Below are 17234 nucleotides of genomic sequence, written 5' to 3'. Positions count from 1 at the left end.
GTTTCTAATTGATTTTTAGAGGAATCAACAGAGCTGGAAAATTCAGTCAGATTTTCGTCAGTTTTGGTTTTCTTTGGGTTGTCGCATTGGTCTTTGATGGCCCTCGATCTTGACTTTCTGCTTTTTAACCCATCCATTTTTACTCACACCTTAAATTAGCGATTACCAAAATTAAAATGATTCAACTTTTGATAATTTCTTTACTACTATTTAGATATCAGAGTTCCAGGTAAGTTCGATCGAGGCAACAACATGCTCCGACTTCAGAATTACATTTAAAAAGTTTTATCGCCAAAACTCGATGCCAGACTGACAAATTGCCAGAAAAAATAACATTTCTTGATTTGAGTAGAATTTGAAAGAGGCCAAATTTCATTTCGAGTTGAAAGCGTCATGTGATGAAACTAATATGCAAAATTTTTTTAAATAAAATGAAATTTTTTGAGGTCTTTTGAATGAAGATAGCACTCACCGTACGTCAAATAGATAAACCTTAATTAGAATTTAATGCGTGAAACAAAAACAAAGTTTTAACCAATAAAAAAACTTAAAAACAATAAATAAATATTGAATGTACTTTTTATAATTTTTACCAAAGTTACTGAAATCTGCAAAATTGCTGGTCAAGAACTTCTTTTTTGGAAACAAAATTAAACTATGCCAAAAAACTGACTCAAAACTTATGAAGACTAAACCAGTAGATTGAAAAATCTTTGGGCATAGAAACCCTGACAAGAAACCCTAGTAATGGTTCAAAACCCGCTCGTAATTTGTATAAAAAACAGACCCAGAAAAAGCGCTAAAAATTTTTGAGCGAAAACCATAACACCTGAAAATTATGAAGCAAACAAAGATTAGCCGAACTTCATTTCAATAATGAAGCAAGTTCCCCAAAAAATTTTTAATTCTCGGTTTCCCGAACGCTATTTTTGACATCAAAATGACCCGCATGCTCAAAAAAGATAATTATCTGAAGAGAAATTTCTCGGGGTGCCTGACTTTGCGTCAGGAAAAACGCGAATTCAAGTTCTTTCCAACTGCTAGGTCGGAACAAAAAAGTCACCGATAAATATCATTCATTACGCTCGTGCAATATAAAAAATATATAACATGCTCGCACTGATCTCGCGAGCAAGTTCATCTTGCGTTCAAATAGCATTCAGCGAAGTTCATGACGTTTTCTCACAACAGGATATAATTGTTACTTTGTTGCTTGGTTGCATAAAATACCTTCAGCACTGACATTTGGTATTTTATGACGTCTATCTCGGCCAACCAACCAACTGCACGCAAAATGATGTCATATGCCAGTTTATACCATGACGTTACTGTTTGTTCACGTGTTTTTTGATTAGATGGTATAAATACAGAGCCATTTTAACAGCAGAGCACAGTTCAGTTTTGTTAATCCAGCGCCAACACGTGCGCTCCGTTGATGAAACGTCTCTGTCACCTGCTATGTTTACTATGAAGCTTTACGGAGTGCATAGAAAACAAGCTCTAGATCGAGAATCGTACCCTCCGACCCTCAAATAAGCTTACTTCGTTTTCTGCCAGCTGCTCTGTAGTTGGACACAACCCCGTCTGTGACTGGACTCATCCCGAGCAAACCCGCCACTGCCCTTTTACAAAGGGTGCTACGGGTTGGGGTGTGTTTGGTTGCAGACACCCTGACTTGAAAGCTCCGATCGATTCAATAAAACTAGATAATCGAGAAGAGCTGATAGTCAGGGGAAAAAAAGTTGTCTGTGTCAAAGTCAGTGTGTCACTTTGAGGATATTAGGTAAGTGTTTTATGTTTCATTTGCATAATTGGCCATCTAGATGTTTGAAAAAGCACATTCCGATGTCTTAGTAAACTTTTAAAATTATTATCACATAGATTTGATATCCATTTTACCAATAGGTAAGTAAGTTTATTACAACTCATTTGCATGGTGCTTGCTAACGTTCATTATCGAAAAAAACCATAATCGCTAAAAATTTTGAACTCGATATCCACTTTAACATATAGGTACAATTTAATATAATCATCCTCTTTTAATACTTAAGATTCAAACTGAGCACCAGTAAGATAACATATAACACCACAATCACGAAATCTTTCCCACAATCACAAACCCTCTGTACTCATTTGCATCATTATCAAATGTGTTCATAGCTGTGGCCATATCTTCAATCTTGTACCATGCATTATGTGTGGTCATGTATGTATCTAGAACCAGAATCATGTCCGATTTCTCGTGGTAAGCTGCAGCTATTGCTATGTGTCCTAGTTTTAGTCTCAACTGAAGTGGTTCACAGTAGAAATTGACCACCATAGCTTGGCTGAAGACACTTTCGCTCACGCATTTCTTCAGAAGATCACGCAGCAGCCGCGGATTGTTTTCTGAACAATCAAAGGAGTTGAAACTTTTCAAGAGTTTAACCATCTTTTTAAGGAAGTGGCACCAATCTGCTTTCATTATAAATGTCACCAAATTTGGAACTTATAACAACAGTTTTGGAGAAAAACTGAACAAACGACTTCCGATGAGAAAACTAGTTTCGTAACATTTCTGAAAACAAAATTAACAGCTGAGATTTTGAAACAGCTTACCATCACATGCAATAAAAAAATATATGTAATGTGAAATAGTATTTGAAACTATTTCCTATTTTTCAAAAAACTTCAATCATGATCACCAACTTGTGATGACTAACCATGATTAATCGATTCTCTATTCCACTTGGAAACCTTCAAAACTCAAATGACAAGCTCAAAATGCAGGCGATTGAAAGAATTATGAACGAGCGGAAAAATTACATCTTTTTCAAAAACATTTTTATGAATTAAATCAACATTTCAGATAAAACAAGATTTTCAGTTACCCACATTCACTGTTTTTTGTGACCAAGAATGCTATTGAAAGGATAATATGAAACAGGAAAAATACGAACACCATTAGAGGAAAAAAACAAAATCTTTTTCAAAAACGAGGCGAAGCAGTGCTTCGCACCACTTGAGATACCGCACCAACATAGAATTGCAGCTAGCAGACAAAAACTGAAACAAACGCCATAAAGTCAAAAAAATGTCAGACTCAATATTTCAAATTTCAATTTTTCTCGAATAATGTGCAACTGGAAAGAGAGACGTCTAGCTATACAACAGCCAGCGTGTAATGATTGTTCAGAAACATTTTTCTGGCGGCAATTAAGCAGCCAAAAAATTTTGGTAGACTCCCGTTCAGCCGGAAACAAAATTGTTGTGAAAACCTTAAAAGAGCTTTAAGTTCTGACTGAGCTACTGAGCTATAAGTTCTGACTTTCTTAGATTGTTATCTTTTTGTATTTCTATGAGGGGTGGGGCCGTAAAAAGTATGCTACCCGTCAAACGACGCAGAATTAGGTCACTAAGCCAAAAAAAAACATAAGCCGAAAACGTTTATATCGAATAAATCTTTTTAGGAAAACATAATAAGTCAATGAACACAAATATACCAAGCCAGGTTGCGATTGATTTCTGTAGTAAATTATTAAACTGCAGGCATCCATCTTAAACACTTGCAAAAAAAATTGCTCACTGCACAAGCAAAATCCTTGATGTAGCAATTAAGCCGGCGAAACAAGCAAACAGACAATAGGCCGACTAAGTTTTTGAAACGGAATATTTGCCTTTTGAAAAAAAAAGATCCTGCCCAGATTGGAATCTAGAACCTCTTCCTTCCGAGGCGCATTCTTTACTCCAGACCACGTGTGCCGGATACGCAAAGACATTTTGATTCATTATGAGATGAACCTAAATTTACTATTTCTAATTTTTACAACTGTGAAGAAAGTTAATGAAGGGAACAAATCTTACACCCAATTGCAACACCCTTACTGATCGCAAAAGTAAAAGTTTTACAAAAATGCGAAGCAATTTCTTAAGACAGCGTCCTGGGTTTTGTTTATTTTTTTTCAAAAGATCGAACAAAAAACGGACCAATGGGTAATTTTTCATTCCGCTGGAAATTTTTTAAAAAAATCAAGTTGTTCATGATTTTCTAGATCTTTACATTTCTGCATTTTTATCAGTGGACCTTGTCTTCTTTAAAGTCAACCCGCAAAAAAATGAACTTAAGCCTAAACAAAATTTAAGACTTCCTGAAAAAAAAAATAAAAAAATAAATCGCGACCTATATAAGAGTCTGAACTATTTCTGAAATAGTCTATATTGCGATTTGATAATACTTACTAAAAAATTGTTTGCATCAGACTAAAATTCCGATTCAAACGCCTATGCATCAGAATACAATTCCGATGAAAAATTTTTTGTCGGCCTAGAAACTTTCAATTTCCAGAGTTTAATAATCCTGGCCGGACTTGAACTTCAGACCTTTGTCGTCCAACGCATGTGCGTTGCCTCAGGCATAAGTAGTAGCAGGAACTTGATATGCTAAGGAAGCTAGACACAGATGCGAAGTAGAGCTTCGTAAACACTTGCGACACAGCAATAAAATCTACTAGCGTGTACCGCACCTCCGGTGCTTCGAATTTTCAACAACTCAAAAAAACTACTCTTTGAGTGTACACTGACAGCACCCAATTACAGGGTTCGTGTTTTTTAAACAAATTTTGAAGAACCATAAAATATTGTGAAGTTTTATATAAGTTCTTCGAAAAATTTAAAATGAACTAAGAAACGTCCTATCTGGGAAACTGAAAGCAATTGAGCAGTCGCATTTGGACGCAAGATTTGCAACTCCTGAGAGTAACTTCAAATTTTGTAAAGTTTTTCTTTCGTTTTTTCAACTCAAATTTTGAAAAAACATAAAAATTTGTGACCTATTTTTTATATCTAAGTTTATAATGAATTAAGAAACGTCACATCTGGGAAACTGAAAGCAATTGAGCAGTCGCATTTGGACGCAAGATTTGCAGCTCCTGAGAGTACTCTTACAGTACCCAACTACAACGTTAGAAAATTCAAATTTTGAGAAACTTCACCTTAAGTTTTCTAATCTCGAAAACTACCGAGCAGTCTTTTCTGATGGCAATCTTCGCAATCTTTGAAAGTAGACAACTACAGGGTTGGGAATTTCACTTAAACAAAATATTTTGTAATTTGAGTTTTCTGAAAATTTCCAAAAAAAATCACACAAATCGTCGTATCTCTTTAACAAAAATGATTTGGGCATTCTTAAATGGAGGCCGAATTTGCAATCCCTCAGATTATTCTGACAGCCCCCCAACTACAGGGGGGCTGTCAGAATAATGTCTTATCTGGAAAACTGCACGATTTAGTACCCTAACAGAACCTCACTACAGATATGCTAATTTCAAATTTTGTGAAACTTTTTATACCTAAGTTTTCTGAAAAATTTTGTAAAAATCCTAAAAACCTTCATATCTCGAAAATTACAAGAATTTGAGCAGTCATATTGGGAGACAAAATTTGCAACTCCTGAAAGTACCCTGGCAGAGCCTCACTACAGAGATAATAATTTCAAGTTTTGCGAAATTTTTTAATATTAAATTTTCTGAAAAATTCTAAAAAATCATAGAGAAGGTCATATCTCGAAAACTACAAGAATATGAGCAGTCATATTTGGCGGCTAAATTCGCAACTCCTGAGAGTACCCTGACAGAGCCTCACTACAGAGATGGTAATTTCGAGTTCTGTGAAATTTTCTATATCTAAGTTTTCCAAAAATTCCAAAAAAACGTCATATCGCAAAAACTACAATGAATTGAGCAGCCATAATCAGACGCAAGATTTGCAACCCCTGAGAGTACCCTCACAATTTTCAACAACAGGATTGAGATCTTTGTTTTGGGATTTTTTAAAATCTACGTTTTTGAAAACTTTTTGAAAAAACCATAAAAACCATCATATCTCGAAAACTACAAAGATTTAAGAAGTGAGAATTGGAGACAAGATTCGCAACCACTGAGAGTACCCTGAAGCACCCAACTACAGGGTGAGAATTTCAAAAATTGGCAAACTTTTTAAAATTAAATTTTCTATAATTTTTTGAAAAATCTCAAAAATTTCCTATCTTGTAAATTAAAAGGATTTGGTTATTCATATATGGAGGCCAGAATCGCAAAACCTGAGAAAACCCATACAATATCCTACGATTGGGTTGTTAATTTCAAACTTGATGAAATGAAAACCGAATTTAAACTGGAAAATCGAAAAAAAAACCTTAAACATTGCAATATACGATATAGCTTAAACGTGAAAAAATTCTTTTGTTAAACATGCAAAAATAATACGTTGACAAAAGGGTAAACAAGGCGAGATAGTGAAGCCCGCATTTAAATATATAATAGATAGATATATAATAGATGAAAGTTAAAAAATTAGGCGACGGGTAGACAGACATCAAATTAATTAAAAAAGCAGGTATACAGACAGACAGACAGACAGACAGACTTAATTTGCCCTCGAAAAAAGAAACACTGAAAAATTAATGACCTTGCGAAAAACTAATTGAAAAATGTTCTTAAGCATTGCAATATATGATATAGCTTAAACCTGAAAAAATTCTTTCATTAAACATGCAAAACTATTATGCTTATACATGGAAGATAGCTGTCACTCGCATTTAAATATAGTATAGATTAAATATAGTATAGATAGATAGATAGATAGATAGATAGATAGATAGATAAATAGATAGATAGATTTAGATAGATAGAAAGATATAGATAGATAGATTTCAAAAAAACATGCCAAGACAATAGAACGCAAAAAAGGTTTCAGTAGAAAACTTAGCAAGCCTTAAAAAAGCTGAAAAAGCGTTGGGAAAACCCTTTGAGCCGAAAATTTTTTCCACAAAAAGTCTTTCACACTCAAAAAATTTTGAAGTCCCTTCCCCTTCATGGCACACACATAAAAACAGAATTTTTCGCTAATCAAACAGAAATAATTAATTGGAAAACATTAGGAAAAAAGCCGAAGTTAATAAATCCGAAAATTAATACGCCAGAGATCAACCAAAATTCTTGGCAACTGAAAAATTGCATACTGTGCACTAGTATATCAGTCTAATTATGAGTCCAGTCACAGATGGTAAGGGACTACAAAAACTATCATACAAATGAAAGAACTGATTCAATGATTAAGATAGACAAGTTGTTTACCTTGCAAAAATCTATATGCCGATTAATACCGCTTCTTAATCGTAAGCATTGTGAGCATTAGACCGCTCGAAATTAAAATACACAATTGATGAAAATTTTTCTCGCAAAATAATATCGGGAAATATCGTTCATGCCAGTTTTGTTTTTTCTAGATTACAATTAGCATACTTCTACCAAGCAAAGTTATTTGAAAACTGCTTACCTCTCATTGGGAAAAATTGGGCAGCGCCGCCTAGATGATTCACGAATTTAGCCACCGTTTCCAGTGGCATTCCTTCAGTGGCAGTTCTCACAGGGTCACAGATAGACTCCAACTCCTTTTTGGCAGTCAAATCTCCCTCCCTGACCTCGTTTTCTGCAAAAAAAAAGGTTTTTGATATGGTAATTTTACAGAAAGTAATATAGGTGACGATTGCAATTTTTCAAACCCGAAAAGTAACAAGAATTTATTACAAAAATTACTACCTGGAAGCATCTTAGATTAAACTATCTTTCAAAATACTTGAGTGACTTTCAGAAAGCAGACTATATAAATATCATTGACAAGAAATAAATATAATAAAATGAAACCATATGGCATGAATGATTAAGCAAAAATTATTGAAGTTGATGGCTACCATTCAACGTCATTTATTATCCAACGTCAAAGTATCGGTTTTGATACTAAAATTTTGAAATCGATTTCACAACAATTGGAAAAAAAATTCATCAAATCAAGCAATTTGCAGAAATTTTGATTGAAAAATGAGCTGATTTCAATTTAATATTGAACCGTTTCTAACAGATTTGGTTTTTTATTATTAAGATGCTTAACTTAACCGGCCTTGTTATTTTATCTCACACTTATTTTCGAATACATCAATACTGAGAAAAAATAAATTGATGCCCACTTTACTCGCTAGAGTCCATCTTCTGTCTAACTTATATCTATGTATAACTCATAAATTTCAAGGTTTTCTGGTTATTAATCTTCGAAGAAGAAGTTCTTCTTGATAAACATTATTAGCTTTTCTGTTCTAGCCTCACCTGTTATCTTCAGAGATGAGAGCACACAAGCGGATGATGCGTAACCGCAGAAGGAAGTTCCAATTTGCTTGTGAAAAAACGGGTTTAGCTTTTTGAAGCTACTCGTACCAGCCGCCTCCGCTTCGCTTAACATCTCCTGTCCCTTCTGGTCTCGCAAAAGAACCCAAGGTCCATCAAAATCATACGACATGGCTTAAATAATATTATATAAATTTCAATTCAGATTTTTACGCATAGGCGAAGCCGAGCTTCGCACCACATGCGATAGAAAAAAATGACTCTCAATACTTGCAGATGAACCGACAAATCGAACAAAATACTTCCATTTTTTCAAAAAAATTAAAAAATTTGCAAAAATATCCGAATTCTTTTAGCTGAAATAAATGCAACTTAGACATTTCACTGTCTGAAAACCGTAGAAATATCGAAAAAATTGACCTGCGAAAAAATTTCCTAAATTTGACTTGAATATAAATTCCTTGTAAAAAATATGCCAAGAAGTAAGACATTTGAAATTAAATAAGCATCAAAGCAAAAGTTTTATCAGAATTTTATTAGTTTTTCAAAAAATATATTAGAAAAATATTGGAAAAATCAAAAAAAAATTGAAGTCCCCCTTTGAAACACGGAGTATTTGAAGTCCCCCTTTGAAACACGGAAGAAAACGGGTATTTACACAGAAGCGAAGCTTTTTCCCCAGTCCCTCTTCGAAAAAAACCCTTGATCCTTTTTGGAACACAAAAATTTAAACTAAGACCCAAAAGCTGCTATCATTTACGATTCAACAAATCTCAAAAATAGGACAAACAAATGAAATTGAAAAACGAAACTTGCTGGTGTTTTAATATGAAAATCATCAACAATTCATTCGCAAAGAAATCTTTCCCGAATGCCAAATAAGACCTTATAGACAAAACAAGCAAGAAAAACGGACTGTTGTGCAAGCACCACACCGTGCTTATCAAAATCCTGTGTAAGAATGAAAATATTCGTATATGGTCGGCGGGGTCAACCACCGAAAGCATGGTTGACCCCAACTGCGAAAAAATTGGACCATTTTTTCGCAGCTTATTCGATTTATATAACCTTAACGTCGTGTGAGAGCTACTTAATCCCTTCTCAATCTATATGTGTCACAGCAAAGTTTAGATCAGTTTTATACTGTTTATCCACAGGGGAGAGAACCATTTTTATCAATTTCTAATCCCTTTTTGAGAACCACTATTGTGCGGAGTAAAGAGGCTTCACCCGCAAGCAACAAGCACGGATCATAGTAGTTCTCGAAGCGCCTACCTTTGGAGTGCGAAGCAGGAACTTAGCTACTTCGACACCGCTCTCCAAAAACATTCAGATCATTTTTGTCTACACTCAAAACAAGATTTTACACGGATCACGGCTAAAAATAGCTTCAATAAAAGATATAACTTTCCATCATCATAACTTTTATGTTTGGTCCCTAGATTTGCGTGAAAAAAAAACACGCACAAGTCCCATTACGAGGCCAAACTGTGTATTTTGAGAATTGTAAACGGATTCCGCAACAAAGACGCTAACTTTGTAATTCAGGAACATATAGACACAAAACTTTGCGCCTATCCAGTGCACAGTTTTACCTCGTAATGGAGTTCCTCCATGCTTTCGGTGGTTGCAATCATGCATCATGTTAATGTCCAAAAGCAGAGTTGACTGAAAACCTTATCTGCAGGCCCATATACAATTTTTTTAAAACAGCCGACAAAAATAGCACAGAAAGTGACTATCAACTTGAAAAAAACTCGAATCTCGGAGGAAAACTTTCGAATTTCGGAAGAAAAACTTATACAACTTTTTGGCTGTTTGAAATAATAAAAAATTTTCATCAAAACAATGCAAATAGAGACAAAGATAGCCTGTTACTGTAGCACATAATGTTCCGACCAGTCTTAACAAAAGGCAAAATTATTTTTTCAAATTAGTGTCGTTTTTTCGGCGTGGTGTGATAAAGGAATCTGAGCGAAAACGTAGAGCTTAGGCATTTTCGTCAGTCATTGTAAAATATGTATTTTTCCTTCAAATTTTTGAAGTTTTTGATTCCTAGGATGAAGCTAAAAACTAATTTCATTTGAGTAAAACTAAATTTTCAAGGCTTAAATTAAGCATAAATAAGTTAATGTAAGCCTGCTCACTCGCTCAAAACAAGAAAAAGCAAAAATTTCAAACCGGTTTTTCTCGACACTGGGAAAACTTTTTTGAAATTATGACATGTCGTTCGAATCACGACTGAGAGGGCTTTAACATGATATATCACTCAACTCAGTACGATGATCATGTGGTAGCTGATTTTGCGTGGAAAAAAAGCTAAAACACACCCGAATTTAAAGTTCCTCCACATTTTCAATTGTCGAAACAAAAATCGTTATTGTTTATTCCTTTGAACTTAAAACTAAAATCCAATTTCAATCACGTTTTTCGGACTGTTTGCATTTTTGTTATTGGAGCCCTCAAAAATCAACTGGTTGAGTCTTTCTTAACCAATACCCTCACCCCTATTGCAAAAAGGTACAAGTTACTAGGTACAAAATTCTCAAATGCCTTTAAAATAGTCTTTTATAGAAATGGAGAATCTTCACTAGAAAAAATAAGAGAAAATACTAGACACGATCCATAAACTTAATTACAATTTACTGTTTCACTGTTTAAGACAGCATTAGCTTGTGCAACTTTTTTTCTGATGCAATATACAAAAAATAACATTATAAACTAAATCTTACTAACGAATTCGAAAACGCCAATAATAGAACGAAGCGAGCTGGAGGTTTGCATTATTTGCGATGCAAAACCGATACTTTTTTAATTTGAAAAAAAAATAACGTTTGAGAAATCATACTAAAAATCATGTCTTGAATAATCATAACCATGAGTTCTCCGACCTCCTTAGAAAAAAATAACCCACAACGAAAAAGAAACAATTGAACCAGAACTTCCAGAATATCTGTGAACCAGATAGCTCATGTTTGCTCTTACTCCAGTTTTCATTCACCTGAAAAAAATGGGAACCATTTGAAAAATGTGGAGGAACTTTGTATTCGGGTGTTTTAAGTTTTTATTTTTGTTTTGCACGCAAAATCAGACACCACAAACAAACAATCATTGAATGAGTCAAAAGATATATCATAAAAAACCTTTTCAGTCGTGATTCAAACGACATTAATTTTTTTTCCTAAGTCGAGAAAAACCTGTTTGAAATTTTTGCTTTTTCGTCTAATTTCGAGAGAGTAAAACGAGCGAGCATGCTTATTTATGCTTAATCTAGGCCGCTTGTAGAAGCCTATTTATGCTTCATTTTTGGTTTTATTCGAAAATAACTAGTTTTTGGAGTTAGATTAAGGTCATTTTGAGAATCAAAAACTTCAAAAATTCTACAAGAAAAAACTGGAAAACAATTTTTTGTTTTGTTTTTCTAGTCGTTTTTCTTCAAAAACTTTTGTCCAATTTGCCTGTTTTACTATGACTGTCGAATATTTTCAAGTTTTAATTTTTTCTTCAGATATTTTATCAAACCACGCAGAAAAAACGACAATTTGCACATTAACCGGCTATACTTGTTTATATATGAAAAATAACAAACTTTATATAACCAACTCAAAACAACAGCGTGAACAAAAAAGCGAGCAAAAAAGAGAATTAGAAGGTACAAAACTTCTTGTTGATCAGCTCCTAGTCATCTACAACTTTCGTTGATTAACGGTCGGATCCAGTACCCAACTACTTTTAACGAGTATGCACTATTAAAGTTGATCTATATACCAAGAGCATTATGCAAAGCCTTGAACAAAAATGGTTTGCTAATAAAATGCATAATGGTTATCATATACCAGGAGCATTATGCAAAGCCTTGAAAAAAAAGTTTTGCTAATAAAATGCATAATGGTTAGCCAATTGCGTTCGCAAAAAAATACTAGAAATTTTATGAAAAGCAGTATAAGGAATTTTCAGAAAATTGATGTATAGTAAGCGTCTTAATAAGCATTCAAAAAAACCGTGGAAAAAACTAAAATCATTTACCGGGCGGTAACTAAGCCGACAAACTCAAGTACACGTCACTTCAAAGAAAAACAAAATGTAATAGAAAAAATTTGAGCTATTGTATTTTGAATTTTGAAAACTTTACGCCCTATTACTTTTGCAAAAAGGCATAGCAATATATTTTTGTCTGACTTATAACGTCTGACTTCTGATTTCGTGTGAGCGACACGTACAAATGATTCCAGTGATTCTGTTAAATAGTTGTGCACCCGAAAAAATACTATATCGCAAGCTTAACAAAATAAATGGAAAATGTTTCAATCACAAGTTTCGAATAACTATATTGAAAAGAAATGGACTCGATGCTTTGGAAAAAATGACACAACTTATGCAGAGAAACAGTAATTTGACAATTTAAATTTGTTCTCAATTTCCACACATTAGAAAAAAACAAGGCTAGGCTGGGTCTCAAACCTTTGAAGTTCAGACCAAAAGGCGCGCGATTTATACATAGACTACAGGGAAGGGGCTGGACGTGGTCGAAGAGTAAGACAAGGTAAATTTCATACAGATTCGTAAATAAAAGTTGTTTGCAGTATTCCCGATTAAAGTACCATTGCTCTCGCAAGTGGGAAAAAATGCAACAATATTGAAAGCATCCAAAATGAAAAAATATATATCCCAGCCGTGAATTCATGTTTTTAATCTATTTGTGAACACTGAAAACTTGCAATACAAAAATAAACAGAACTAACGAAAAAATCAAAAGAGGAAAACAGAGCCATTTGCAGCGCAAGTACCACATGAAACTCCGACCAGTGTTTTGAAGAAAAAAAATAAACAAGAAATTATCAGAACTAATTTAGGTTATTTTCCAAAACATTCAAAAAAAATTAAATTCACGTTTTTTAAATAACAGACGATTGTTTTAGGTTAAATTATTTCTAAATTAGAAGTTACGGGAGCAAAATTAGTCTGAACAATGGGGAAATTCAGACCCGCGGCACAGTATAACTTTTAAGAATCTTTTTCAGACTCTGAATCATGACTGAAAGGCTCTAGTTTGCTGCCCCATTTGTGATTCTGCGGTACTCGGACAGCGACGTTTTTTTTGCTACATTCCGATTAGCTTAAACAAAAACAATAGGAACAATTCGTAAATTAAATCCCAAACTGGTTTCTAAATTGGACCAAATATTTCTAACTAATTTCAATGTCCATTGTTACTTCTTTTCAAGTTTCTGGCCACCGGGGCAGTTGTAATGCCTCATTAATACAGCAGGCTTTTCGAAAAACCTGTTTGAAATTTTTGCTTTTTCGTCTAATTTCGAGAGAGTAAAACGAGCGAGCATGCTTATTTATGCTTAATCTAGGCCGCTTGTAGAAGCCTATTTATGCTTCATTTTTGGTTTTATTCGAAAATAACTAGTTTTTGGAGTTAGATTAAGGTCATTTTGAGAATCAAAAAACTTCAAAAATTCTACAAGAAAAAACTGGAAAACAATTTTTTGTTTTGTTTTTCTAGTCGTTTTTCTTCAAAAACTTTTGTCCAATTTGCCTGTTTTACTATGACTGTCGAATATTTTCAAGTTTTAATTTTTTCTTCAGATATTTTATCAAACCACGCAGAAAAAACGACAATTTGCACATTAACCGGCTATATTTGTTTATATATGAAAAATAACAAACTTTATATAACCAACTCAAAACAACAGCGTGAACAAAAAAGCGAGCAAAAAAGAGAATTAGAAGGTACAAAACCTCTTGTTGATCAGCTCCTAGTCATCTACAACTTTCGTTGATTAACGGTCGGATCCAGTACCCAACTACTTTTAACGAGTATGCACTATTAAAGTTGATCTATATACCAAGAGCATTATGCAAAGCCTTGAACAAAAATGGTTTGCTAATAAAATGCATAATGGTTATCATATACCAGGAGCAGTATGCAAAGCCTTGAAAAAAAGTTTTGCTAATAAAATGCATAATGGTTAGCCAATTGCGTTCGCAAAAAAATACTAGAAATTTTATGAAAAGCAGTATAAGGAATTTTCAGAAAATTGATGTATAGTAAGCGTCTTAATAAGCATTCAAAAAAACCGTGGAAAAAACTAAAATCATTTACCGGGCGGTAACTAAGTCGGCAAACTCAAGTACACGTCACTTCAAAGAAAAACAAAATGTAATAGAAAAAATTTGAGCTATTGTATTTTGAGTTTTGAAAACTTTACGCCCTATTACTTTTGCAAAAAGGCATAGCAATATATTTTTGTGTTTCATACGACTCAAGATGAGGTAACTAGGTCAATATAACACAAGCAGAAACCATTAACAAGGAAAAGAATTTACAAACAAGGACAAAAATTCCTGGACCAAAATATCTTGCACCATAAGAAATTTACAAAAGATTTCAAAATGCATAAAAGAAACCAAACCTTTCTGCAGGACCTAAGCCGACACCAAAGTATACATTAGTCGAACATTTTCAGTTTCCACCAAAAGCAGGTCCCAGCTGGAATCGAACTTCCGGGGTTTATCGTCTCAAGCATGGTTGATACCACTGTGCCAAATGCACAGAACGCCTTGAATTTATCAACAAATCAAATTTCAAAAATATTTAATAAACGAAAAACAAATCAAAACATAGCGAGCACACTCGACAAAACTTCTCTGGAACTCAATTACTTCGATTACTACTCTGTGGGCTAATTTGGTGCTGCGTCAACAACACCGACAAAAAAAAACAAGCAGACAAACAGAAGTACGACAAAATCATTTGACGCGTAGACAATTTTCCGTTTTTAAAAAAATTTCCAGATCAGATTCGAACCATTATCTTTATCTTTATGGCAGGTGCATAAACTCTTCACGAAATAACGTATGCGCGAAATAACGTCTGACTTCTGATTTCGTGTGAGCGACACGTACAAATGATTCCAGTGATTCTGTTAAATAGTTGTGCACCCGAAAAAATACTATATCGCAAGCTTAACAAAATAAATGGAAAATGTTTCAATCACAAGTTTCGAATAACTATATTGAAAAGAAATGGACTCGATGCTTTGGAAAAAATGACACAACTTATGCAGAGAAACAGTAATTTGACAATTTAAATTTGTTCTCAATTTCCACACATTAGAAAAAAAACAAGGCTAGGCTGGGTCTCAAACCTTTGAAGTTCAGACCAAAAGGCGCGCGATTTATACATAGACTACAGGGAAGGGGCTGGACGTGGTCGAAGAGTAAGACAAGGTCAATTTCATACAGATTCGTAAATAAAAGTTGTTTGCAGTATTCCCGATTAAAGTACCATTGCTCTCGCAAGTGGGAAAAAATGCAACAATATTGAAAGCATCCAAAATGAAAAAATATATATCCCAGCCGTGAATCCATGTTTTTAATCTATTTGTGAACACTGAAAACTTGCAATACAAAAATAAACAGAACTAACGAAAAAATCAAAAGAGGAAAACAGAGCCATTTGCAGCGCAAGTACCACATGAAACTCCGACCAGTGTTTTGAAGAAAAAAAATAAACAAGAAATTATCAGAACTAATTTAGGTTAAATTATTTCTAAATTAGAAGTTACGGGAGCAAAATTAGTCTGAACAATGGGGAAATTCAGACCCGCGGCACAGTATAACTTTTAAGAATCTTTTTCAGACTCTGAATCATGACTGAAAGGCTCTAGTTTGCTGCCCCATTTGTGATTCTGCGGTACTCGGACAGCGACGTTTTTTTTGCTACATTCCGAATAGCTTAAACAAAAACAATAGGAACAATTCGTAAATTAAATCCCAAACTGGTTTCTAAATTGGACCAAATATTTCTAACTAATTTCAATGTCCATTGTTACTTCTTTTCAAGTTTCTGGCCACCGGGGCAGTTGCAATGCCTCATTAATACAGCAGGCCTTTCGACAACTCATTCTTCTAGCTGATTGTCATGCTGGGTGCGTATTTCTCTGCCTTCAATTCGACGCCTGAACCCGAAAAACCAGATGCACCACGCTGGAGTAATATTACATCAGATTCTTGTAGTTTGACGTTCTTCCATGGGTCTAACATCTCCGATCGGATCAGTTTATCCAGTGCCTCTACAGTAATAACTTGCCCAGATGGTCTTAACACAACACACGGTGTGCTATTTGACAAAGCATCGTTTGTTAGAGCACACATGTATTTTGGCGCATGTGAATTTGAAACGCTTTTGTCTTCTTTATTTGCTGGCGTAAAGTGGACATCGATTAAATTTTTAATTTTGAGCGGTTTTTTGCTCATAGGACAAGTCACTTGTTGAGCGGGTTTCTTTAAATGTGTCTCAGATATTGATTTTTTTGATGAAATTTCTGGAATCCAAAAACAGCTGTTCGGATTTGCTGCGTTTGAATTCGACTTATTGGATCCATTTTTGTTCAAATGATGAGATGTACTGACAATTCTGCTTTCATTCGAAACAAATGATTCAATCTTCTTCAATTCCTTTTCCATAGAATCATTTTCTTCTTTTTTCTTTTGCTTTGTCAAATACTCTTCGTAAGCTTTCATTTGACGAGCCAATTCTCTTTTCTGTTTTAACATATATTCCAGTATAGCCTCTCTTTCGTAAAGAAATCCGTCGGGAGTTATAACGGGATCTTTACACGTTTGCAGGGTAAGATTACAGCAATCGAAATCTTTGATCGAATCGCGACCTAAACGCGTCTTTTTAGTTCCATATCCACTAGCTTCAGTATCTTTCTTCTTTTCGTGGTATGTGTAAACAGCTCCTGCAGTGCAATTTTTTCCGTGTCTGGTCATATTTGGTCTAAAAATAGCCAAGTTTGAGTTATACTTCAAGAATTTGAACTTGAACCTGTACCATAGGAACGGTGGACGACCTTTCACCAGGTCGAACTTTTATCAGAAAATTTGAGCCTTTACCAGACTTGGCTTGACAGATCTAGTAACGCCGTTTAGTCTGTTGAAAGCAACCTTTTCACGGTTTCTCAGCTATTTTTGTTTATTTTAGCCACTTCCTTTTCCAATCTCAACTAATTTTGACTCATCTTAATTCTTTTTGAATCTTACAAGGGGGAAACCCCTTGTGCT

The 17234-nt window shown here is 34.3% G+C and overlaps 1 protein-coding gene across 1 annotated transcript; it reads right to left on the bottom strand.

Moving 5' to 3' along the window:
* Positions 1-15920: 15920 nt before the first annotated feature.
* Positions 15921-16947, bottom strand: LOC134856988 (nitric oxide synthase-interacting protein-like). Its single transcript, XM_063873307.1, has one exon. It carries the CDS (start codon positions 16941-16943, stop codon positions 16077-16079), a length of 867 nt encoding a protein of 288 aa, XP_063729377.1. The 5' UTR covers positions 16944-16947; the 3' UTR covers positions 15921-16076.
* Positions 16948-17234: the final 287 nt, after the last annotated feature.

The sequence above is a fragment of the Symsagittifera roscoffensis genome, chromosome 1, assembly GCF_963678635.1.
Source record: "Symsagittifera roscoffensis chromosome 1, txSymRosc1.1, whole genome shotgun sequence".
Classification (NCBI taxonomy): Eukaryota; Metazoa; Xenacoelomorpha; order Acoela; family Convolutidae; genus Symsagittifera; species Symsagittifera roscoffensis.
The sequence above is the reverse complement of the archived record's forward strand: the minus strand, read 5'-3'. Positions and strand labels throughout refer to the sequence as shown.

Coding starts and splice junctions, on each gene's coding strand:
- LOC134856988 (XM_063873307.1), bottom strand. CDS start 16,943: ATGACCAGACACGGAAAAAATTGCACTGCAGGAGCTGTTTACACATAC.